A 24,897-nucleotide genomic window follows, 5' to 3' on the forward strand; every position below is an offset into this window, starting at 1 on the left:
GGTGAAATAATGTTTGGTTTGCACCACTGCTGCAGTCTTGATGGTGCGTAAAAGGCAGCAGGGTTTCAAAATGTGACCACACAAACCAGGACAAATCTAGAGGAACCATCAACACAATCAGACACTTAATGTTCCTGGAGCTCACTCACCATCTCTGAAAAGCCAGTTTGTTCTTTCAAAACTCTTTAATCAGAGCCTTCCTGTTAATTTATTCATTCCCCGAGGCTGAAGCACATTCCAAGTCCTGACCCTAACTGCTGCTGGTGAACATGCCTTCCTGAACATGCAGTTATACCTTTTTCTTGTGTTGTTCTTAATTATTGCACTGGATCATTCAATAATAATTGTTGATTTGAGAGCTGGGAAAAAGTGGATCGAAAGTTTTTTTTGTTTTCAAACAACATCATTGCCTAATTCATTGCTGACTTTCGGACTGCCCCATCTCTGCTGTAGCTTATCATTCAGAAGTCATGTGTTGTATTTACGCGTGTCAGTTCTTTTTGCATCTCTATGTAACAAAACAAACTCATTACTTCTGCAGCATGAATCACTGGCATTCACAGTGTTGCTCTCAGAATCAGCTGAATGTGGTTGCCACCAGTATCATTGCTAGGTCAGTGGGTTCTGGACGGTACAAATGTCATGTCAGGAGGTTCTGCGATGATGTAGCACCTTCCACAGCCACTTCAAAGTCCACCAAGCAGTCTGGAAAGGTGACCAGTGGTGTAACAGTGGGAAGTTAGCAGCCAATTTAGAAATATTGCTCTGATGAAAAGAGCCATTGAGACTCAGAACATTAGCATGCACTTTCTCTACTGCCTGATCTGCTGCGATTTCCAGTATTTTTTGTTTTCAGTATAAATATTGGCGTCATACTTCATTCAGAATAGGAACCTCAAATTACATCCAACTGATGTAGCCTATATCTCTGTAAGACCACAGGAGGAGAATTGGGCCATTTGGCCTGTCAGAGGGCAGCATGGTGGCTCAGTGGCGAACACTGCTGCATAACAGCACCATGGACCTGGGTTCGATTCTACCCTTGGGCCATTGCCTGTGTGGAGTTTGCACATTCTCCATGTCTGTGTGGTTTTCCTCCGGGTGCTCCGGTTCACAGTGTGCAGGTTGGCCATGCTAAATTGTTCTGTAATGTCCAGGGACGCGTTGGTTGGCCATGGGAAATGCATGGTGGGGGGGAGGGGGTGGGGTAGGGTGCTCTTCAAAGGTTTGGCGTGGATCCTGCTTGTTTAACAAGGTAAGGTTGTACTTGGTTTTGTTTCAGGAGATCGTAAAGACACAGGCTCCAAAATGTGTGGGGTTGATCTATTTACAGGAGCTTTTAAATTTTAGAAAAATATACACTTGTACAATGAAAGGGGAGTGGCCAGTTCTCCTTACTCAGTTATCTCTGGTTTGGTTTGGGTTTAGCAAGCGGTCTGGCTGTTTAGCACTGTCGGTCAGTTTCAGCTGGTCAAAGGAACAGCTGCATGGAAGAAGGTGTTCCATGCTGAATCTCCCTGCCATCTTTTCTCTCCTGTAAGCCCCTGTGTTTGATTTTACCTTTTTTTTGCCAAGAGGTGTTTATGGGGATTGTTGTAAGTATTTGGAACGGCATCATTAAATTGGGATAACCTGTTGGGTTTTCCGATAGGTTAAGCTATTCTGTATTGCGTTCCCTTTTGTTTGAGTTTCATTCGGTAATCTTGCAAGTAAGTTCTGCGTAAGTGGTTGGGCCAGCTGCATCACTCCTGGATTATCCACGTGACACACCTGCTTAAAACAATAAGCAAAGTTAAGGTCTGGGCTACATTCTTGAAATGTTTCGAGGGGTCTGGCCAGGTAGATGGGCCAAATGGCCAGCTTCCACATTGTAGGGAATCTATGAAAGGTCCATTTTAATCTACAATCTGCCTTGCCATTCGATCATGGCTGGTATGTTTCTAAACCCCATTCTTCTCCCTTCTCCCCGTAATCCTTGATCCTATGCGCCTGTGTCTCAAATACTTGTCTTAGCCTCCTGTGCTAGTAAGATTCACCTCCAGGTGAAGAAATTCCTCCTGGTCTCAGTTCTAAAGGGTCATCGAGTCCTCCCATCTTCTTCTCATCCAGACCCCTGGGTAGTCAAAAGGTTTCAATCAGGTCCACCCCCTCTCGTACTTCTAAGCTCTTGTGGGGAACAGACTCAGAGTCCTCACCCTTCTTCAAAGCGTTTCCATCGAACTCATTGCCAGTGGAACACGCACTCGACGGGCCGAATGGTCCATTCCCGCTTGTGGGAACCAAACCTTCACCTCCCATCCCCCATCCCAAGTGACTTCAATCTGGTTGCTATGGAGATGATATCCCCGCCCACTTCACCTGACAAAACAGGTGAGTTGGGGTGGGGGGCGTGGAGCGAAAATCCTCCGGTGATTGGTTACGGCGGGCCAGCCAATGAGAGGCTGGGAGTCCGTGCGCGGGTGAGTGGCAGTTGGCAACGCTTGTGGAGGTGGGCGGAGAAAGCGGGATGAGTGGCAGGCGGAACAGCCAGTGAGGCAGCAGGAAGGCGGGCCCACAACCTGAGTGGCAGGCAGAGGGGGGGGGCGAGACACCGCGCGGTGAGTGGCAGGTGGAAAGACCAGTGAGGAAGGGAAGGAGGGACACCATACGCGGCAGGTGGCAGGAGCCGCCGTGATGTGGCGGGGGGAGGGCGGGGGAAAAGGGGTTGTGAGTGGCAGGCAAGCAGGGCCAATGAAAAGGGCGGGGCGACCCCACCCCGCGCGCTGAGTGGCAGGCGGAAGAGCCATTGAAGGAGGAAAGGGGCGCCGCGCCATGAGTGGCAGACAGGCGGAACCAATGCAAACGGAGGGGAGGCGGGCGTTCCCCGACGCTCCGGTCGGTGATTGGCTGGAGCGGGAGCGCTGGGGGCGGGGCCGGGCGGGCTGCCCCACCCCCTTGTGAAGTCAGGTGGATTCAATGTAGCGAGTGCCGGCCAGAAGTATCCAAGCAGCTGGAGAGTAACAACCTGGAGGAGCGGTGCTCAGGTGAGTCTTTAACTCACGCACCCGCCCCCACACTCTCTCTTCCCCCCCCCCCCCCCCCCCCCCACTGTGGACAAAAACACGACAAATTGGGTTTTTTTTAAAAAAAAAGTTAATTATGAAAATTAAATTTTTAACATCGTCGAGCGATCGGCCGAAAGTCGAGCGTTTTGCGCCCCACCGCAGAACTTGGAAAGTCTCCAGTTCAAATCAGATTTTTAAAAATTCCCTCACGTCGTCCTCTCAATTTTTTACAAAAAAAAACCACATCTGATTTTAAACCCCTCCCGCTCCGACCAATTCGTCTTTCGCGTCTGATTTATTTTCGGGGTTTGACTCCCGAAACCTTTGTTTATCTCGGATTTCGACAGGGCACGTATGAAGGCCCTTCGGCCCGTCGAGTCATTGCTAGTCGATAGCAAGCACCCGAACTATCCCACCGTTTTGAACAGGAATAAAAACGGCCAAGATTTTTTCTCCACCTTTTCCCCCCCCCCCCCTAATCCCTAACACTGTTCTCTTCCCCTTCCCCAATCTGACACTCCCTGGACTGGGGAAAAAAACTCTGTGTTGGAACAGAGGGCAAAGCCCATACAGCTGTTTCAAAACAGAAAACAACTTTGGCTTTTGCCAGCCACTCGTGCTTCGTAGCCTTGGCATGGCGAGTGCCCATCGAAATCCTCCTCCAGTGTTGTGAGGGTTTCTGCCTCTCCCACCCTTGCTGGCAGCGAGTTTCGGATTCCCCACCAGTCTCTGGCTGGAAACAATTTTCCTCTCATCCCCATCTAAACCCTCTGTTCCTTCTCTTAATTCTGTTCCCCCCCCCCCCCCCTTCCCTGGTCATTGATCCCTCCATCAAGGGGAAATGTTATACCTGTCTACGCCCATCATTAATTTTTAAAATTACCTTCTAAGTAATCTGGTCACCTGTATCTACTGTTGGGTAGAGTTTATTCCTGTTTACCCTAATTATGACCCTCAGTTTTTAAAATTACTTTGTGTGGCACCCCAATCAATTTTGTCTTCAAAATTTTTACGGTCCGTATTTGGATTTTATACATGTTTTTGTCTCAAACATTCAATTTTTTTTGTCTCTACTTCATAGCCTGTGGTTTTGTCTGAACTCATCATTTATTTTGTGCTTTATAAAATCTGATTTGTTTTGGCTCAGTTCTATTATTTTTGTCTCTATTCTTTTCGATCATCTTTAATTTAATCTTAGTGGAAAATGTTGGAGAATCTCTGGCCACACTCTGGAGGGGAGGGAGACAGTTAGAATTTTGAGTCTAGTACACTTTCAACGTGGACACAAAACATTAACTGTGTATCCCGCTTCTCCAGAGACGTGGAGACCTGTAGTATTGAAAAAGGCCTTTCAGCCCATCAAGTTGAAACCAGCCACCTGACTACAGTATTCTGATAGGGTTTCCCAGCAATTGTCCCTGCTGTGTTCCTCCACATTCCATTTGTATTTCAGATTTCCAGCATCCATGTCTTATTTTACCTTTTTTAAAAAATATTTGTTTTTTATCAACTAATTCTAAACTTTTGTCTTTAATACTGTTTTTGTTTTGGCCTGAATGTCACATTGTTTTTCCCCCTTATGAGTGCTGAAAATAAAATACTAAAATGTGTGTCTCATGGTTCTGAATTGTCTCGGGGTGGAGGGGGTCTCAGATAATTAGTCATAGAATATGGAAACAGACCCTTCGATCCAAGTTGACCATGTTTCCAAACTGAACCAGTTCCACTTGCTTGTGTATGGCCCATATCCCTACAAACATTTCCTGTTCCTATTCTTATCCAAATGTCCTTTAAATCTTGTACCCACCACTTCCTCTAGTAGTGCATCCCATACGTGAACCACTGTGTTTTTAAAAAAAAAAGTTGCCCCTCATCCCCTTTGTAAAACTTTCTCCCCTCACCTTAAAAAGAATGCCAAGTGAAATCTGAAAGAACTGTGGATGCTGGAGATCAGAAGCAGAAATTGCTGGAAAAGCTCAGCAGACCTGGCAGCATCTGCGGAGAGAAATCAAGAAAATTCGTAATAACTAGGAGCTGGAGTAAGCTATCTGGCCCACTGAGCTTGCTCCACCATTCAGTATGATCGTGGTTGATCTTTTCATGGACTCGGCTCCACTTACCCGACTGCTCACCACAGCCCTCGATTCGTCAACTGTTCAAACATCTATCAGTCTTTGCCTTCAAAAGATTGAGGTTAACTCTGATCTCTCTTTGTGGATGATACCAGACCTGCTTGGTCTTTCCCAGCAGTTCCTGTAACGAAATACGCCTGTTAGTTCTGAACTCCACCACCCTGGGGAAAAGAGACTTGCTGTTTACCTTATCTATGCCCCCCCCACGATTTTATAAACCTCCCTGAGGTCATGTTTGAAAGAGAGTTTTTTTTAAAATTGTGATTCTAACACTTCATTTTCTCAGGGTTCGTTGCTTCAGGGCAGTGCCAGCATGTCTTTGTTGGCGCAGAGCCAGCAGTGGTACCCGACGCACGTCAAGGTGGTAGTGATCCGGGCTCGGGGCTTGCGGAGCAAAGGCAAGGATGGCACCAACGACGCCTACGCCATCATGCAACTGGGCAAGGAGCAGTACTCCAGCTCGGTGGCGGAGAAGACCGCCGCCCCCCAGTGGCGGGAGGAGGCGGAGTTTGAGTTGCCCCCGCTGCAGTCAGGCCGGGGCGAGAAGAGCACCCTGCGCCTCACCGTCATGCACCGGGCGCTGGTGGGGCTGGACAAGTTCCTGGGCCAGGCGGCCATCAGTCTGAGCGAGCTGTATGGCAACAAGACCCGGAGCAAAGTCGGGTGAGTGGCTGAACGTCTCTCCGGCCTTACCCCGGGCCCCAGACATGAATGCTGTGCCAGGCTGTGCCAAGATTGGGAGACCCGAGCTAACCTTGTTTTGGGTGCAAGTAGTCTCACCCAGCTCTGGTTTTCGCAGTGGTGGTATGGGGGGCTGTGGGTGGCACTGGTGGGCATGGGTGCTGAAACTCTGCCAGCGTTCGGTTCGAAAATATATCAGGGAGGGGCACAGATGGGCAGAATGCATATCCAGCTGCGCCCTCTGCATTTGAGAGATTTGGTTGGGGTGGCAGGTGGAGATGGGACTGGTGTTCTCCAGCATTGAGAAGAGTGAGAGAAATTATGAGGGGCATGGGTAGGGTAAATAGGCAAAGTCTTTTCCCTGGGGTCTGGGAGTCCAGAACTAGAGGGGTATAGGTTTAGGGTGAGAGGGGAAAGATATAAAAGAGACCTAAGGGGCAACTTTTTCACGCAGAGGGTGGCACATGTATGGAGTGAGCTGCCAGAGGAAGTGATGGACGCTGATACAATTGCAACATTTAAGAGGCATCTGGATGGGTACATGAATAGGAAGGGTTTGGAGGGATATGGGCCGGGTGTTGGCAGGTGGGACTAGATTGGGTTGGGATATCTGGGTCGGCATGGACGGGTTGGACCGAAGGGTCTGTTTCCAGGCTGTACATCTCTATGACTCGAAGTGATCCTCCTGAAGCAGATAGGACTTCTCGGTGTTTCGGTGAGGTAGATACCCCCCGCAACGGGACGCGGCCTCAGGTTGAGGTGTCAGTCACGATATGAGGAGGAATTTGTTCACTCAGAATCTGGGCAGTCTTTTAATTGGTGGCTCCGTAATGGATTATGTTCAAGATGGAGATTTCCAGATATTAAAGATATCAGTGGAACCTTTTCACGTGGAGGGTCGTGCATGTATGGGATTGAGCCACCAGAGGAAGTGGCAGGTAGAGTGGGAACTTTTTAAAAAAGCTGTTTGGGCAAGTACGTGGATAGGAACAGTTCAGAGATACAGGGTCAAATGCTGGCAAATGAGACTAGTTCAGTTTAGGAAACGGGGTTGGCGTGGGCAATTTGGTCCGAAGGGTCTGTTTCCATGCAATGTGACTCTGTGATATGGGGAAGTATGGAAGAAGATAGAGAGTTAACATCAGCCCCAATTGTTCGAGTTGAATAATGGCACAGGTTTGAGGGGTTTAATGGTCTCCTCCTGATCCTGTTAGCTGTGTTCTGATTTTTAAGTAGATAGGAAGTCACGATTATGTTTGAATTTGCTTGTGGACTCTCCATGGGAGCAAGATTCCGTAACGTTTGCCACCTTAGTTGCCTGACGTATGAATTATTCCATCCTCCAGCTGGACCACACCTCATTTTTGAGATAGAAGGTATGATGTTAGTCATGTACCAACTCTCTACGCTCCATGTAGAATTCTCTTGTTTTCTGCTTGTTCATGAAATATGGGCATCATTGACGGGGCCCAGGATTTATTGCCCTGTTTCTCCCTTGAGAAGGTGGGTGTGAGCTGCCCTCTTGAACCGCTGCAGTCCCGTGTGGTGTCGGGATCCCCAGACAGAGCTGTAAGGGAGGGAGTTCCAGGATTCTGACCCAGCGACACTAAAGGAACGGCAGATACGTTTCTGAGTCGGGATGGTGAGCGGCTCCAAGGGGAACCTGTCAGGGGGTTGGTGTTCCCATGTATCTGCTGCCCCTTGCCCTTCCAGGTGGAAGAGGTTGTGGGGTTTGGGAGGTGCAGTCTGAGGATCTTTGGCGAACTGTCAGCTCAGTGAAATAAGTTCTGAATTGACTTATAGTGAGTCAACGCACATGGAGCTACTTGGGGCTTTGTCAGATATCCCGTGCAGAGCATGGGTCTTAATGCTTACAAGTTCAGTTCGATGTTTCTCAGATCCTTGTCTCAATGTGGTGAACCAACTGGATCTTGTCTGGACAAAACCCAACTGTATCTTGCAATCTGATCAGTTTTACGTATCTCTCAAGAAAAAGAAATCTGTCAGCCGTGAGCAATTTTCAGCTTCTTGAAATGGACATATTTAATCTCTTTTGATCTGATCATTGAGCTTTGGAGCACTTCAGTTCCATCTCTGAAAAAGCCCCTTTCTGGTCACCAGTGCCGCCTCAGAAATAGTAAAAGTTTACTGAATGCAGGAAGTTGCAACAAATTGCGTGTGCGTTTGCCTGCTGGTTATTTTTAGGAATGCTTTGGTCAGTTCTGGTCTCTTGTCTCGCAGAAGGGCTGCAACACTCTGTGTTTGACCTATATACATTGCATTGTTGATGAAATGGGGAACCTTTGCTCACGCCAGTAATACAAGACACACCCAAATGACTGGAGTCGGAGATGCACTCCCTGAAGATTTTTGGAGCATTCCATGCTGTGCAAGTGTGTTTGCTGTGACATGAAATTAAATTTTGATGTTCCCGTTAAATTTGGAGCCTCCTGAGCCAGCTGTGTTCCTGCTCAATCAGGAGTCATGTGACTGTGTGGCTCATCTTTCCCCTGTCTATCTCTTTCATCTCCCTCTGCTACTACATAATCGAGAAGGTGAGCCACTTTCTCGAACCGCTGCAGTCCATGTGGTGTCGGGACCCCCACACAGTGCGGTCAGGGTGGGTGTCCCAGGAGTTTGGCCCAGCGACACTGAAGGAACGGCCAGTGTATTTCCAAGTCAGGACGTTGAGGGTAACTTGGAGGGGTTGGTGTGCCCACGCCTGACAAGATGGTGCTGAACTGTGTGCAATCTTCGGTGGAAGTCTGACCTCATGATGGAGGGAAAGTCTCTGAAGTGGCTGGAGATATTTGAGCCTGAGGACAGTGTCTTGAGGAACTCGTGCAGAGATGTCCTGGAGCTGAGATGGCTGCCCTCCCTACAGATCATCATCTGTGCCTGGTCTGACTCCAACCAGCAGAAAGTATCTCCTGATTTCCATTGGCCACAGTTCAGCTCGGGCTCCTTGTTTGCACAGTTGGTCAAAGGGCATCAGAACTATGGGACACTGAAAAAGGTGGATCCAGAGCCAAGGGTTACAGTCCCAAGAATATGGGGAGGCCCTTTCGGACTGCGATGAGGAGGAATTTCTTCACTCTGAGGGTGGGGAATCTTTGGCAGGCTCCATCCCAGAAAGGACCAGGCAAAGATTGGTTTCTTTCTAAACTTTAAAGGCGCCAAGGGAAAACTGCTGAGGAAAGAGCCACAATCCCATCGAATTGTGGAGCAGGCGCAAATGGCCTACCCTTATAGTTCCTATCTTCGTCTCAACAGAACTCCCTCCCCACTGTAGTGAGTGTAAGGGAGAGGACGTGGTAGCTAGCTGTGAATATCCATTGTCTGTGTTTCTCGGAGTTTTCACCACACTTCTGGCTGAAGGAAGCAGCCAGCTTTTTGCACCGGTTCAAACCATGAAGTGGATGGAACTTGAGAGCATCTAAGGGAAACCCAGTTGGGTGTGTGCTGATCATCCCGGGCAGTTTCACCAGCAGTGTGTTGCTGTATGTTCCACCAAGTTCCCGCAATCCCTGCTGACAAGGGTTCAGGCTCTCTGTTTTTGTTGTGGGAGTGTGGCACGCTGGGTAGAAATGTGTGTGTTTGCTGCTCGGTTGTAAATAGGAACCTCCCCGAAAGGCAAACAACCACTGGAATTTGTCACGAAATCACAGCGAGCCTTGTGGACTGAGCTGACGTAAGTGATTCTTTTGTGGCTTGGGCAATGAACTCCTCACTGAGGCTTTTCAGTTTCTGCTGGAGTCTCCCACGTGCGTGAGGAGCGATGACCTCACGTCTGAAGCAGTCATGGTTTCATCGTGCTCCGTACACCACCACGCCTCAAGGTCACGCTAACCAGCGACAGAAAGAATAGTTTGTGCCTTGTTAAGGTACATTCCAAGGCTCTTGATAGGGACGTCATAAAACTTGACTTTGAGTCTCATAAGGAGAAATAAATTCACCACCGACTCTTGGTCGCACAGTCTGTGCCACCTCAGAAACCACCCCCCCCCCCCCAAAGGCTCCTTCAGTATCTTCCGAACCCACAATCTCTGTCAAGCAGGCCAAGGGCAGCAGATGCATGGGAACCCCATCCCTTTCCTGATATTCACCATCCTCAATTGGAAACAACTTGCCTCATCCTTCCAACAGTTCTGGTCGATGTTGAAATGTCTGCTTCAACACCCTGAGTCAGTGCTCACTGCCTTCCATCTCCCCAGAGCCTGTCCCCACCATCGACAAGGCCCAAGTCAGGACTGTGTGAGGGAATACTCCCCACTTGCCCTGGATGGGGGCGGGGGGAGGGCAGCTCCAACAATACTCAAGCTTTGACACCATCCAGTGTCAAAGCAGCCCCCGCTCGATTGTCCCCACACCCACAAACATCCACTCCCTTCACCCCCTGACGCTCAGTAGCAGCAGTGGGTGCCACTTACAAGACACACTGCAGCAACTCCCCAAGGCTCCTCAGACAGCACCTTCCAAACCCCATGACCACTTCCATCGAGGAGGACAAGGGGCAGCAGATACATAGAAACACTATCCCCTGCAAGTTCCCCTCCCAGCAGCTGGCTTTGATCGAGGTTCCTTCGGTGTCACCAGGTCAAAATCCTGGAAAAGGACAGGACAAGGTTGCCATTGCTGTGAGAGCAGTCAAAAGTCAGCCATTGGAGCAACAAGTTTGGATTTTCCTGCCCATAACCGTTTTTGGCTGAGCCGCTGGAGGTTTCTGATCTTATTAAATACAGGAAATGGGAGTATGACTGAATGTTTTTGAGGTCCATTCCAGCATTGGATGTGAGTGCGGTGATCATCCACCCTGATCGTCTATTCCCACTTCCCCCTCAATGTCCTTCCATCCCTTTTAACCCTCAGCGCTGTGTCCCCCTCAGTACTGGAAAATCGTGCAACGTTTCGGCCTCCCCTGTTTTCCGTGTCAGGCAGTCCACCGGCTCGCCACGCTGTGAATCGAGAGGTTTCTCCTCCTTTCCCACTCCTGAACGACCTATCCCAAGTCCTGAGACGGCGATCCTGTTTCTGGATGTTTGGGGGGGCGGGGGGGGGGGAGTGTAATGGTGAGGCTGGGAAGCGAGACCCTTGCCCAGCGTCCTGTAAGCAATAAACAGCCATTTGTGAGACTGAGGCCTTCAGGCAGAGCCACTGAGATTTGGAACTCGCTGCAGCAGGTGAAGGGGAGAAAGGGAGGTGTACGCCAGGATGAGGCGGATTGCCCATCGGCATTGTGGGCCAAGTGGCCTGTTTCCGGGTGCAGTGACTTCCACGGAGTGATCCCCCCCCACTCTACAGTCAAACCGAAAAGAAGGGGGGGCGTATCGTGAGGTTCATCTTTTCATGAAAAGGATAAAGGTCACCGGTTGAGCAATGAGTTGTAGTTTGGTTTTGTAGTGCACTGTTTATTTCCTGCCTTCGCTGCCAGACCTGTCTCTCTCCCATGCCTCTGAGTATCTTCTGTACTTGACTTGGCCGACGATGTCAGCATGTGCTGGAAGAGAGAGGGGGCTGGGACGACTCCAGTGTCAGTGGAGCGGCGTGGGGAGAGGAGTTGTCAACCTGCCCCAGCCCGACCCGACCCCCCCACCCCCCAACACTGAGCTGACTAAGGATTTTTTTGCCGAGTAGTGTCATGCGTAACAAAAGGGTTGCATGTGTTCTCCCAGGGTTCTGGCTCCGTGCCTCAGTGGTCTGCTGTTTGTGTGTGTTTTTTAATCTCTTCTGCACAGTGGAAAACTGTGCCTAGCCTCCTGCTGTGTAAACAAATACAAGCGTCCTGCACAGGAGTCTCGCATACCAAACAACACCACGTAATGAAGGCAGCTCACTTTCTTCTGCAGTTCTGCTCACTGATCCAGATCAGCACTTGGGGGAGGGGAACTGATCTTATACTGCATACCAAGGAACTGAAAGGTAAAAAAGGGGTTTGGGGCATAATCTACTATCCCTGGACAGGGGGGTCTCTCTGTCTCTCTGTGTCTCTCTCTGTCGGTCTCTGTCTCTCTCTCTGTGTCTCTCTCTCTGTGTCTCTCTCTCTCTCTCTCTCTCTCTCTCTCTCTCTCTCTCTCTGTCTCTGTCTCTGTCTCTCTCTCTCTCTCTCTCTCTCTGTGTCTGTCTCTCTCTGTCGCTGTGTCTGTCTCTCTCTGTCGCTGTGTGTCAGTCTCTCTCGGTGTCTCTCTCTCTCTCTCTCTCTGTCTCTGTCTCTCTCTCTGTGTCTCTCTCTCTCTCTCTCTGTCTCTGTCTCTGTCTCTGTCTCTCTCTCTCTCTCTCTCTCTGTGTCTGTCTCTCTCTGTCGCTGTGTCTGTCTCTCTCTGTCGCTGTGTGTCAGTCTCTCTCGGTGTCTCTCTCTCTCTCTCTCTCTGTCTCTGTCTCTGTCTCTCTCTCTGTGTCTCTCTCTCTCTCTCTCTCTCTCTCTCTGTCTCTGTCTCTGTCTCTCTCTCTCTCTCTCTCTCTCTCTGTGTCTGTCTCTCTCTGTCGCTGTGTCTGTCTCTCTCTGTCGCTGTGTGTCAGTCTCTCTCGGTGTCTCTCTCTCTCTCTCTCTCTCTCTCTCTCTGTTGGTCTCTCTCTCCCCCTCTCTCTTGCTGTGACTAATGATGGCCTGAGAACGCACAGTTGACTTTTTTTTAAATGAAGAAAGTCTGGTTTCTTTTTTAAAACACTGGGGTTCATTCACGCACTCTGTGAAGGTCTCTCAGCGGAAATAAGATGCTTCCAGAATGAGCAACGAGGCGGTTATGGTCTCCTCATATCGCTGCCTGTTTGAGGGTGGGGATCAAAAAGCAGTGGATGCTGGAAGGGGCAGCTATCAAGGGCACTGCCCTTAAAACAAGGTGTGGGTCCTGTCTCTTATCATCCTCTCCTGTCACAATAACAATATTCTGTGGGTAGAGGAGTTTGTCCCTGCAGCGCATGTCCTGCCCCATATTTACCCCACAGTCAATGCCGCAGCAAACAGTTGGCTCTTGCGCTCTCCTTGCTTTCAGATGGGTCTGAAATTGGCAGCCCCCTCCAGCTTACATGTTGTACTCACCCCCACCATCACCACCCCCACCCTACTCCTTCAGCAGGAGGCTGCATTAATACCATCAGTATGACCGTCCTGTATCTGGGGTCTATGAAATGAGAGCAGCAATGAGCTATTTTATCCCTCAAGTCTGCACTGACATTCGATAATGCTGTAGCTAAGACTCACATTCCCGATTTCTCTTCACCCTTCACACCCCAAAGCCTGTCCCCCACCATCAACAAGGCCCAAGTCAGGAGGGGGTGAGGGAATACTCCCCACTTGCCCTGGATTGGGGCCGGGGGGGCAGCTCCAACCACACTCGAGAAGCTCGACACCATCCCGGGACCAAGCAGCCCCCCGCTCGATTGTCCCCACACCCACAAACCCCCCACTCCCTCCACCCCCCCCCGACGCTCAGTAGCAGCAGTGGGTACCATCTACAAGACGCACTGCAGCAACTCCCCCAGGCTCCTCAGACAGCACCTTCCAAACCCCACGGCCACTTCCATCGGGAAGGACAAGGGGCAGCAGGTACATGGGAACATCACCCCTTGCTGCAGGTTCCCCTCCGAGCCCCTCACCTTCCTGACAGGGGAACCTTGATTATCCGAATTTCTGATGATCTGGACAAGATCACAAGGTCCCGATGCTTGGGCTAAACTGTGTTATCCAACATTTGATTATCTGAACAAAATCCTTCCAGCCCGAGGCGTTCAGATAATTGAGATTCCTCTATTTCGGCTGTTCCTCCAGTGTCGCTGGGTCAGAATCCCTGAGGGCGCTGTGTCGGGGATGGGTCCCTACACCACACAGAGTGCAGCGGGTCGAGAAGGCAGCTCACCCCCACCCTCTCAAGGGACAGACACTAAATGCTGAAAGAGATTACTTATGAAGACTTCCAGTGATGTAGCCTCTGCAGCTTTCTGGGTTAAAGGGTTCCAGACAAACCTTGGCCTCCTGGAGGGATATACATCTACATTTTTGGTTTTAAATCATCGATCGGTCTGTTCTGTAACTGACTGGACCCCTGCTGCTGTTATTGTTTTATTTCAGCCGTGAGACACCAGGAGTCTCCTTTTTGTTGGTCTCCACAAAATATACGTCCTCTGTTTCTCTCCCCTCCCCCCCCCGCCCCCGACATGACTACCATCACCACAGGCTCCAGCACCAAGTGGATGTTCAGAATCCTGGTGTGTGGGCTGGAAAACATTCTGGAGCATTTGGTGGTTTTGAAATGGAATCCATCCACCCCACCCAAGCCGGTGTTTCTGCTTACCCTCTGCAACACGGTGTTCACCTGTAACATGTGGGTCCTATTGGTCCCAGGAGCGAGAGTGGGTGAAAGACACTGACTGGTGCGGTGCCAGGGTGTTGTTCCGTTGTTTCGGAACCAGCTCCTGTTTCCCTGCCCTGGGCCTGTTTGTCATGTAAGCATCATGTTTGCTGATGAAACACTGACTTGTGAGCAGTGGAAGAGATGGTGATGACGATCAATGTGCATTTCACACTGACCTCGCCTCCTGAGACCAAGTCAGGGGCGTTCTCCACTCCCACAGCACCACTGTCTCTCTCTGCACCTCTGCCTCATCCCTGGACCAGGGGCCACAGTAGTTCCCTTCTGTGCCTCTTGCTGTTGAGGTGCGTCCAGGGTACTGGAAAGGACAGACTGGAGTCAGTATGTTTTAGATGCATGGTTTGGATTCCTGATTTCACCTCCTTTATTATTTTGAAACCTTATGCACAAATTCACTCAGGACATGGGCATCATGGGTAAAGCATTTATTGCCCGCTTCCCCCCCCCCCTCCCCCCCTCAATCGCCCCCTTGGGAGGGTGGGGGTGAGCTGCCTCCTTGAACCGCTGCAGTCGGTGTGGTGTAGGGACCCCCACACAGCGCCCCGAGGGAGGGAGTCCCAGGATTCTGGGCAAAAGTGAGGACTGCAGATGCTGGAAACCAGAGTTGAGATCAGCGTTTTCCTGCTCCTCGGATGCTACCTGACCTGCTGTGCTTTTCCAGCACCACTCTGATCTAAACTCTGGGTCCCAGGATTCCGAACCAGCGACACTGAAGGAACAGCCAATATATTTCTGAGTCGGGATGGTGAGTGGCTCGGAGGGGACCTTGCAGAGAGTGGTGTTCCCATTATCTGCTGCCCTGGATAGAACTGCTTGTGGGTTTGTGAAGGTGCTGTCTGAGGAGCCTCGGGGAGTTGCTGCAGTGCGTCTTGAGATGGTACACACTGCTGCTACTGAGTGTCGGGGGTGGAGGGAGTGGATGTCTGTGGGTGTGGGGACAATCAAGCGTGGGCTGCTTTGTCCCTGGATGGTGATTGGTAGATGACATGAGGAAATGCTCGCTCACCCAAAGGCTGGTGGGGTATCCAGAATGTATTGCCCACTTTGGTGATTGAAGTGAAAATCCTCGACAATTTTAAAAGAGGAAGAATCTGGATCTGCATGGTTTCAAATCAGGCCCTGGAAAGTGGGCTTAAAATTCTGGATGTAGGTTTGCTCGCTGAGCTGGAAGGTTCGTTTTCAGACGTTTCGTCACCCTACTGAGTAACATAATCAGTGAATCTCCAGATGAAGCTCTTGGTGGCGTGCCGGCTTCCTATTTGTGTTTAAGGTTCCTTGGGTTGGTAACGTCATTTCCTGTGGTGACATAATTTCCTGTTTGTTTTCGCAAGGGGTGGTAAATGGGATCTGAGTCGATGTGTTTGTTAATGGATTAAAATTGGGCTTAAAATTCTTCCCATTCAGAACGAATGGGTTTGCCTCCCTCTTTGTGTGCAGTAACTTCCCTTTGGTCCCAAAGAAAATGCTGGCTGGTGCACTGCCTTCAAATGCAACATCATAACGTTGTGTTGTAATCACCTTTGTAGTCAGGTTAACTAAAGTTCTTCCTCAGCACTAACTCATGGAAGGTGTCAAGCTGCTTCACTCCTGACTTGGGCCTTGTCGATGGTGGGACAGGCTTTGGGGGGAGTCAGGAGGGGAGTTACTCGCTGCAGGATTCCCAGCCTCTGACCTGCTCTTGTAGCTACTGTGTGTTGCATGGGCTGGTCCAGTTTAGTTTCTAGTCAATGGTAACCCCCAGGATGTTGATAGTGGGGGGGATTCAGTGATGGTAACACCATTGAACGTCAAGGGGGCGATGGTTAGATTCTCTCTTGTTGGAGACGGTAACCCCCAGGATGTTGATAGTTGGGGGGGGGGGGGGGGGGGGATTCAGTGATGGTAACACCATTGAACATCAAGGGGGCGATGGTTAGATTCTCTCTTGTTGGAGATCGTAACCCCCAGGATGTTGACACTGGGGGGATTCAGTGACGGTAACACCATTGAACGTCAAGGGGGCGATGGTTAGATTCTCTCTTGTTGGAGATGGTAACCCCCAGGATGTTGACACTGGGGGGATTCAGTGACGGTAACACCATTGAACGTCAAGGGGGCGATGGTTAGATTCTCTCTTGTTGGAGATAGTAACCTCCAGGATGCTGATTGATAGTTTTTTTTTGGGGGGGGGGGTGGAAATTAGTGATGGTAACATTGTTAAAGACTGCAGATTTGGTTTTGGTGATGAAACTAAAGTTTATTGTATCCGAATGAAATAGTGGAAGAAAGTTAACCAAGCTGTCGAAGTCTCACAGTTTGAGGTTAATTCTGTTGAATGTCGGTACAGGCTGGAGAGCCTCAATGGCCTCCATTCATTCCTGTGACCAGGTTGTGAGCTGAATAGTTTGTGTGATTATCATCTCTGGATGATGGAACGGTGTTTTGTTTACTGCTCCACCTCTGCTGCAGTTTCTGTGCAGCTAAGGTAACAAAGAAGGGTTTGTGATCAGGTGGTAACTGAACTTTGTCTGAAATGCAAGACTTGTTTGGAATGTGCAGTCGCGAATGCCGTTCCCCACACCCTGGCCCTCCGGCAGTGCTCTGCAATTAAAATACCACATTTCAAGAGGTGGGTGTGGGTTGGAGAGAGAGAGAGAGTGTACAAGGAGATTTGCTGCATGTTTGTGCCTGGCACCCTGGTAACATGAGACTCTCTCTTCTCGTTCGCTGAAAGTGGAAGATAAGATAGTTGTGGGATTGTTAGAGAGCTCGTATTTCATTTGGAGGCACCTCGATTTGACTGCCAGGTTCCTCCAATCGTTGGCTTTGTCTCAATGACATGATTGATGCTTCACACCGTCAAAGTGAGACACCTGTGAGCTATCGTACTTGTATCATTTTGAAGATTTCTGGACCGTGTTTGGCTATTTGTTGCCTCCTCCATTGTGACGCCCATTCTGCCATCTTGGAGAAAACCAGGGCCCTCAACTGGAACCCCCCCCCCCCCCCACCCCTTTAGTGGAACTGAGTGCAAGTTGCCTGGAACATTGTGATGTTTAGCGCGCTGTATCACTGTGTCTATTTATTAATGACAGTCTCTGGGTAGCGCAGAGCATGTTCAATCTTTTTGCCTCACACTCATCAGGGCAAAATGCAAGAAATCCACATTTCAGACTCTTGCAGCAATTGATCCTTTCCTAAGGGGGGAGAGGGTGCCGATAAGTTGGCAAACTGACCTTGACTGAGGTATTAAGTTGATCCAGCACACTCTTCACTCATGATTGTGTATTTGGAATTAAGAGACACAGGGTCCGACAGCACGGAAACAAGCCCATCGGTCTAACCTATCTATGCCAACAGTGATCCCAAACTGAACTTGACAGCTTGACAGCCCCACTTGACAGCTCTTTGACCCATAATCCTCCAAACCTTTCCTGTTCATGTATGTACTCAAATATCTGGTAAATGGTGTAACTGTACCCACACTCACCACTTCCTCGGGAAGGTCATTTCACACACGAACCACTCTGTGTAAAAGAAAAAAAAATTGCCCCCCCCCCACCGCCCAAGTCCTTTTGAAATCTCTCTCCTCTCACCTTGCAAATGTGCCCTCTAGTCTTGACATGCCCTACCCTGGTCTGTCATTCACCTTATCTATGCCCCTCATGATCTTGGAAACCTCTATAAAGTCACCCCTCAACCTCCTATGCCCCAGCCTGTTCAGCCTCATGTCATAACTCAAGCCCTCCATTCCCAGCAGCATCCCAGTCAATCTCTTCTGAACCCTCTCCAGTTTAATAATATCTTTCCTATAACAGGCAGACCAGAACTGGGCACAGTTCTCCAGGTGAGGCCTCACCAACATCCTGTACAACCTCAACATGACACCCCGACTCCTGTCGCTTCTTGTTTAATTTCAGTCATCCACAGGATGTGGGTTTCACTGGCTAGGCCAGCAGTTATTGCCCATTCCTGATTACCCAGAGGGCAGTTGTAAGTGTCAGTCATGTTGCTGTCGGTCTGGAGTCACTTGGAGAAGGATGGCAGTTTCCTTCCTTAAAGGGTATTAATGAACCAGATGGGTTTTTCCGACTTGTTACAGTGGGTTCATGGTCATCATTAATTCCAGATGATTGTTCAATGGAAATTCCACCACCGGAATTTCCAGGATTCAAACCCAGGTCCTCAGAACATTACTGGGTCTCGTACAATAATACCACTGGGCCATTGGTTCCCCCTGGTGTTTGTCCTGAGAATTGCATAATAACATACTTCAGCAACACACCCCCTGCTTTTCCAGCCACTTTCATATCATTAGATTTCTTCGTTCTCCTTCCAAATTTTGGTTTTCAAAGAAAAAGTGTGCATATCTGTATTTGCTCTCTGTGGTAGTGAGTTCCATGTTTAAGCCACTCTCTCTCGGTAACGGGAGTTGATACTCAATGTCAGGTTGAATGTTGTCAGCTTTGGCCACCATTGCTTGAGGGACAGCCCTTGCCTACTGGCCTCTTAGTGGGGAACCATGGCCGAGTGCTGTTTTCACTCGATGACTAATCCAGAGACCCAGGTAATGTTGTGGGGACCCAGGCTCGGTCCTCCCCACCCGCCGACTGGAGAGAGAGGGAGCAGATAGTGTTGGAGAAGTTCCTTTCCCCACCGCGGTGTCACAGCCTGACATTGCTGTTCTCCCCCTGATTTGCTGACCAGGGTGCCAATAGCTTTGGGCCTGTTTAGCTTCTCAAAACTCTAATCGGTTTCGAACAGCTCTCCCTTTTGGAAGGAGCTTTGTAATCTCTGCTTGTGCCAGATAACTGGAGCCATTCCTCTGTGGTATCTCGCGCTCTCTGACCTTTTGTGTGTCTCAGGACATGATCAGCAGCTTCCTTTCTACAAAGGAATGTCGAGGCTTCACTCCTCGATCAACCTACTGTATTGTAGATGGTCTCCACGATGTCGTGTGCACTCTTGCGTTGTGTGGTTCATTGGGTGGCACTCAAGCGCTCTGAATCATGAGGTTCCTGGTTCAGACCCTGGGAGAGCATTGCTGAGGGTGTGCTGCACTGTTGACAGTTGCAGGGTATTTGTCCCTCGGGCAGGCCGTTCGGGTCCTTCATTTGGTCCTTCAAGCCTCCTCTCCCATTTCAGCTCGCTGACAATTAACGTCAGCTCTGCCTTTTCGCAAATTTCCCCCTCATTGGTTAATAAATGGGCACCTCCTTATTTGTAAACTGTTGACCCCCTAATTCCACAAGAGGTCAAATTCCAGTGTAGAGTTCACCATTAAAGGTGGGACCCTCAGGAGCTTTGATTTACTGAGGGATCTTGAGGTGCAAGTCCGTAGCTCCCTACAAGTGGAGGGAGTGGGCGAGGTGGGACAGAAGGTTTGGGCATGTTTACCTTCATCGGTCGGGGCGTGGAGTACACAAGTTGCCAAGTCGTGTTGCAGCTGCCTTAGACTTTGGTCAGGCCACGTTGGGATACTGTGTGCAGTTGGTGGCCAACGCAGTACAGCAAGGGTTTGGAGGCTTCGGAGAGGGAGGCAGAAGAGGTTCACCTGGATTGGAGTGGATTAGCTGTAAGCAGAGGCTGGACAAACTTGGCTTGTTTTCACCACAATATTGGAGGCTGAGGGATGACCTGATACAAGATTATAAAATTATGAGGGGTGTGGATAGGGTGTGTACTCAGATTCTCTTTGTCACGGTAAAAATGTCAAATACTTGGGGGGTGGTGGGGGGCATAGGTGTAAGGTGGGAAGGGGGAAAGTGCTTAAAGGAGATGTGTGAGGCAAGCTTTCTATGCACAGGGTGGTAGTTACTTGGAACCAGCTGCCAGGGGAGTGGTAGAAGCAGGTAAGGTAGCAACATCTAAGAAGCATTTAGACAAACATGAACAGACAGGGAGTAAAGGGATCCAGATCACGTGCAGCAGATGGTTTAGTTAGAATAGTATCATGGTCAGCACAGATGTGTGGGGCTGAAGGGCCTGTTCTTGTGCTGTACTGCTCTCTCCTGTAAGAGGGAGCGTCCTTTCCATACCAGCCAGGTGAAGCTCCCTCAGGATCTTGTGTTTGTTGTGTCACCACTGGTTTTTCTGAATTCCCGAGGATACAGGTCAGGGCAGAACCTTATCAGAAGTATGAAGAGAGTGGTGGGCGGGGTGAATGATGGGAAGGTTAGTACAGTTGCCGTGTTCAAAAGACATTTGACCAAGTACACGGATGGAAAAGGTTTAGACAGGCCTGGGCCCAAACGCAGGCATCTGGGACTAGTTTAGTTTGAGCTGTCTGGTCAGCATGGAGGCGTGGGGCCGAAGGGTCTGTTTCCATGCTGTACGTCTCTATAACAGGGGCTGGTTTGTTCTAACAGGTTTCTCTCGGTCTCTCCCTCCCTCTCCTGTCAGATGGTACAAGCTGTATTCCAAAGCCGGGAAGGCGGATAAGGAGAGGGGCGAGATCGAGGCTGACATCCAGTTTGTGCGCAACAACATGACAGCCAGCATGTTCGACCTGTCGGGCACGGATAAATCCCGCTCCACCCTGGGGAAGCTGAAGGACAGGCTCAAGGGCAAGAAGAGAGGTGGCTTCTCGGACTCTGCGTCCGCCATCGTGCCCAGCCTGGGCACCGTGGCTGACAGCGACGGCGAAGACGAGCTGCCGACCGGCAAGGCAGCCACCACGTCCAGGCTGAAGAAGCTCTTCCCCAAGTCCAACCTGCAGCGCAGCTCGCTCTCCCAGTCCATGTCGGTCATCCCCACCGCCCCTTCCTCTCCGCCCGGGGGCACCAGGGACAGGGACAGCCAAGGCTTCACGGAGATAAAGCTACATGATTTGGCAGGAGGTACATTCGCGTGGCGCTTCTTCTTTTTTAAAAAAAAAGTTTCCTGTGGCCCAATGCTTCAGGCGTTTACCGAGTAGGAGAAGGCACAGGGGTTGTGTGTATGGGATGGAGCTATTTTATTTAAAAGCTTTGCCTGCTTTCTGAACCATTTTGTCATCGGGCGGACAGGGCTCGGTGTGAGTTTGGTGAGGGGCAGCAGGGCTTCAGATGGGCAGAGGCCGAGGAGTGGCAGGTGGAATTTAATTCGGGTAAGTGCGGGGTGTCACATGTTGATGAGGCCAAGCGTTGTACACTTAATGGTAAGGGATGTTGTCAGACAGACCCAGTGCCTTCAAAGTGACGTCACATGTAGAGAGGGTAGTGATGAAGGTGATTGGTACGCTCCCCTTCGTGGGTTAGGGCATTGAGTGCAGGAGTTGAGATGTCATCTTACCAAGACATTGGTCAAGCCATATTTGGCGTACTGCATCCAATTCTGGTTTGCCCTTTTACAGGAAGGGTGTTCTTGAAGTGCAAAGGGTGCAAAAAAGATTTACAAGGATGTTACTGAGACTGGAGGATTTGGGTTTGAAGGGGAGGCTGGGACTCCCCCCCCCCCCCCCCCCCCCCCCCCCCACCCCCGGGAGGGTAGGAAAGTTTTATAAAATCATGATGGGCCTTGGATAAGGTAAATACCCAAGGTCTTTTCACCAGGGCAAGGAAGTCCATAACTACATAAAAAAGGTTTGGGGTGAGAGGGAAAAAAATTTAAAGGGGACCTGAGGGGCAGCCTCTTCACACAGAGGGTGGCTCATTTGTGGAATGAGCTGCCAGAGGATGTGGTGGAGGCTGGTACAATGACCAGGTTAGGAAGGGTTTTGAGTTAGGTCCAAGTGCTGGTAAATGGGACTGGATTAGTTTCTGGTTAGCGTGGACAAGTCGGGCCTGTTTTTGTGCTGTGTGACGCTATGACCCAGATACATCTTTCTTTGAAGTTTGCGTCACACGTCGACAGGGTGGTTAAGAAAGCAGTGTCTTCATTTTTCAGTCCTTTGAGTACAGGCGTTGGGACATCATGTTGAGGTTGTTCAGGACATTAGGGAGGCCTCCTCTGGTTGACCAGTTTTAGGAAGGTGGAGAGGGTTCAGAAGAGATTTACCAGGATGGCGTTATTGGATATGGAAGGTTTGAGTGACGAAAGACAGGATAGGTTGAGACTGTGTCTTTACCGGAGCGTGGGAGGTTGAGAGGCAACCTACTCGAAGTTTATAAAATATTGAAGGGCATATGGAAGATGTCTTTTCCCGACGGGGGTGGGGTGGGGGGTTTGAAGACTTGGGGGCATATTTTTTCAGGTGAGAGGAGAAATATAAGAAAAGACACGAGGAACACACTTTTTACGGAGTGGTTTGTGTGTGGAATGAACTTCCTGAGGAAGTGGTGGACGTGTGTACAATTACAATGTTGAAAAGACATTTGGATAAGTCCGTGAAGTGGAAAGGCTTGGATGATATGAGCCAGGCGCAGGCAGGTGGGACTAGTTGAGTTTGGGATTATGGTTGGTCCGAAGCGTCTGCTTCAATGCTGTATGACTGTGTCACGGAGGGCGGGTGGATAGCAGGAGGTCAGTGTGGAGCTCGTCGAGACATTTAGGGGGTCAGAGAGGTGGACGATTTTTCTCCCTCTGGATCTTCATGTGTTCCAGTAAATGTCTCACAGATCGACACCGAAGCCACCTCCCATACTGCCATTGACAAAGACACTGAAGATCACAACTCTCCGTAACGTGGGAGGGCGCACAGGCTGTGCCGACTGAGTGACCTCCTGGCACCGGCTGTTGTGAATCTCACAGTATGGAAGAGGCTTTTCTGTCCATCCAGTCTGTACTGCCAGAAATATGCGATGACCTACGCTAGTGCCACTTTGCTGCAGTAGGCCCAAAGCCTTGAATGTTGTGGCGCTCCAAGTGCTCAGCCAGCACAACGTAAAAGTTGTGAGGTTTGTATGTTCCGGATTCCCACCACTCCTGGAATGTCTGCTCCCATCTGCCTTTAAAATAAGGAAACGTTAGGATCTGGGGCACCTCCTTAAAATATTCTTGATCGGGGGTGGGGGGGGTGGTGGTGGAGGTTCTGGTCTGGTCCATGACACTCTGCTTCTCAACTTCTCCCCTCCTCGAAGGCATAGTTGACCCCTGGGTTAGTGGGAGAGTGGGAGCTCTCTGTCGATTGAGTCAGAGTGTCACCACCTCCCGCTACCAGAGTTGGGAAGGCCGCTTCCGTTTCTCGCGAGGCATTAGTTTTTTAATCTTGTTGAACTTTGTCGTTGTGCAGAGGAGACCTCCCCGAAGGGCCTGCACGTCCCCAAGATTCTGAGTCACAAGCGGGCGGCCAGCGCTGACAACAAGCAGCTGGACCTGGTGCTGTCGGGGAACGCGAGGAAGGAGCCTCTGTCGTTGTTTGGGGGCCTGAGGCCCAAGAGTGACCCGGTGTCCCAGTCCAACCTTTGCATCAACGGCAGCCATGTCTACACAGAGGAGCCAGCCCAGGCCGTGCCCCCGCCCAGACCCAGGCCCGAGCCCAGGAGCCGCTTCTACGCCCCGTCACCCGAGGAGGGCTCAAGACCGGACAGCCCCCCCGTGGGGCGGCTGACCCCCCGACTCCCGTCTCGGGCAAGGGGGCGCCGGATGCTGGCGACGAGGGGCGGGCCCGCTCGTTGAACCCCTTCGAGGCTGAGGAGGAGGAAAGGGGGCAGACACCGGAGCAGGGGGGCGGACAGGAGCTGGCGCCCGAGGAGCCCAGGCCCCAGGCCAAGAAGGAGGAGGCCCGGCGAGGGGGCCTGCTGTCCCTCTTCCCCAAGAAGGCAGAGGCCCCCAGACCCCCCGAGGGGAAGGACCCCCGCGGGCTGTCCGAGGAGGGCCGGGGGGAGGTCAAGAAACCTTCGAGCACCTCGGTGTGGGCAAGCAGGACGGTTGCCGTCAAACCCAAGTAAGCTGCGCCAATCCGGGGGCGTAATCTCAATGCCCAACGCGCCCCTCCCGCTCAACCTTCACTCGGTTTCCTCACCGGGGACCCAGGTTTAGTCTGGGTTTAACCCGCGGACCCCTTGCCGGGACACCTCATTTTTTTTTTTCCCCTCCCGATTCGAGCTCTGACCACATCACTCCTCCCTGGGTTGGGGAGGTGGATGAGTGGGCTGAAGGAGCTCCCAGGGCGCGCTCCCATCCTTTCTGTCAGTCGGAGACACGAGCTTCCCCCGGCACTCCTGATGCGTTCTGAGCTTCCATGAGGATGTGACAGGATCCTGACTTACTTGTACATTGTATAAAACCCCTTCCCTCTCCGTCTTGGTTGAGGCCAATACTCTGTTAGCTTTCCCAATCACTTGCTTCAGCTGCACACTAAATTGTTGAGGTTCACATACTGGGTCACTCAGATCCCCCTACATCACCACCCATCTCTTGCTCGCTCTCGCGTTTGCTCTGTCTCTCTCTCTGATTTCTAATAGAGAGAGAGAGATATTGGAAATCAGAGAGAGATCTGATTTCTAATATCTCTCTCACTCTGATTTCTCATCTCTCTCTGATTTCTAATCTCTCTCTCTCTGATTTCCAATCTCCCCCTCTCTGGTTTCCAAACTCCCTCACTCTGGTTTCCAATCTCTCCCTCTCTCTCTCCCCCTCTCTCTCTCCCCCTCTCTCTCTCCCCCTCTCTCTCTCCCCCTCTCTCTCTCCCCCTCTCTCTCTCTCCCCCTCTCTCTCTCCCCCTCTCTCTCTCCCCCTCTCTCTCTCCCCCTCTCTCTCTCCCCCTCTCTCTCTCCCCCTCTCTCTCTCCCCCTCTCTCTCTCCCCCTCTCTCTCTCCCCCTCTCTCTCTCCCC

At 50.7% G+C, this 24,897-nt stretch overlaps 1 protein-coding gene across 1 annotated transcript in view; it reads left to right on the forward strand.

Annotated features, from left to right (window-relative positions):
• The first annotated feature begins 2,956 nt into the window (after positions 1-2,956).
• LOC140459771 (rab11 family-interacting protein 1-like) overlaps positions 2,957-24,897 on the forward strand; it is a 30,866-nt gene continuing 8,925 nt past the window's right edge. The window contains 5 exon segments of the mRNA XM_072554289.1: positions 2,957-3,023; positions 5,463-5,839; positions 20,605-21,041; positions 23,354-23,650; positions 23,653-24,007. Coding sequence (XP_072410390.1) covers positions 5,490-5,839; positions 20,605-21,041; positions 23,354-23,650; positions 23,653-24,007 — 1,439 coding nt within the window. The 5' untranslated portion in view covers positions 2,957-3,023; positions 5,463-5,489.

This window comes from Chiloscyllium punctatum, chromosome 35 (genome assembly GCF_047496795.1).
Source record: "Chiloscyllium punctatum isolate Juve2018m chromosome 35, sChiPun1.3, whole genome shotgun sequence".
Lineage (NCBI taxonomy): Eukaryota > Metazoa > Chordata > Chondrichthyes > Orectolobiformes > Hemiscylliidae > Chiloscyllium > Chiloscyllium punctatum.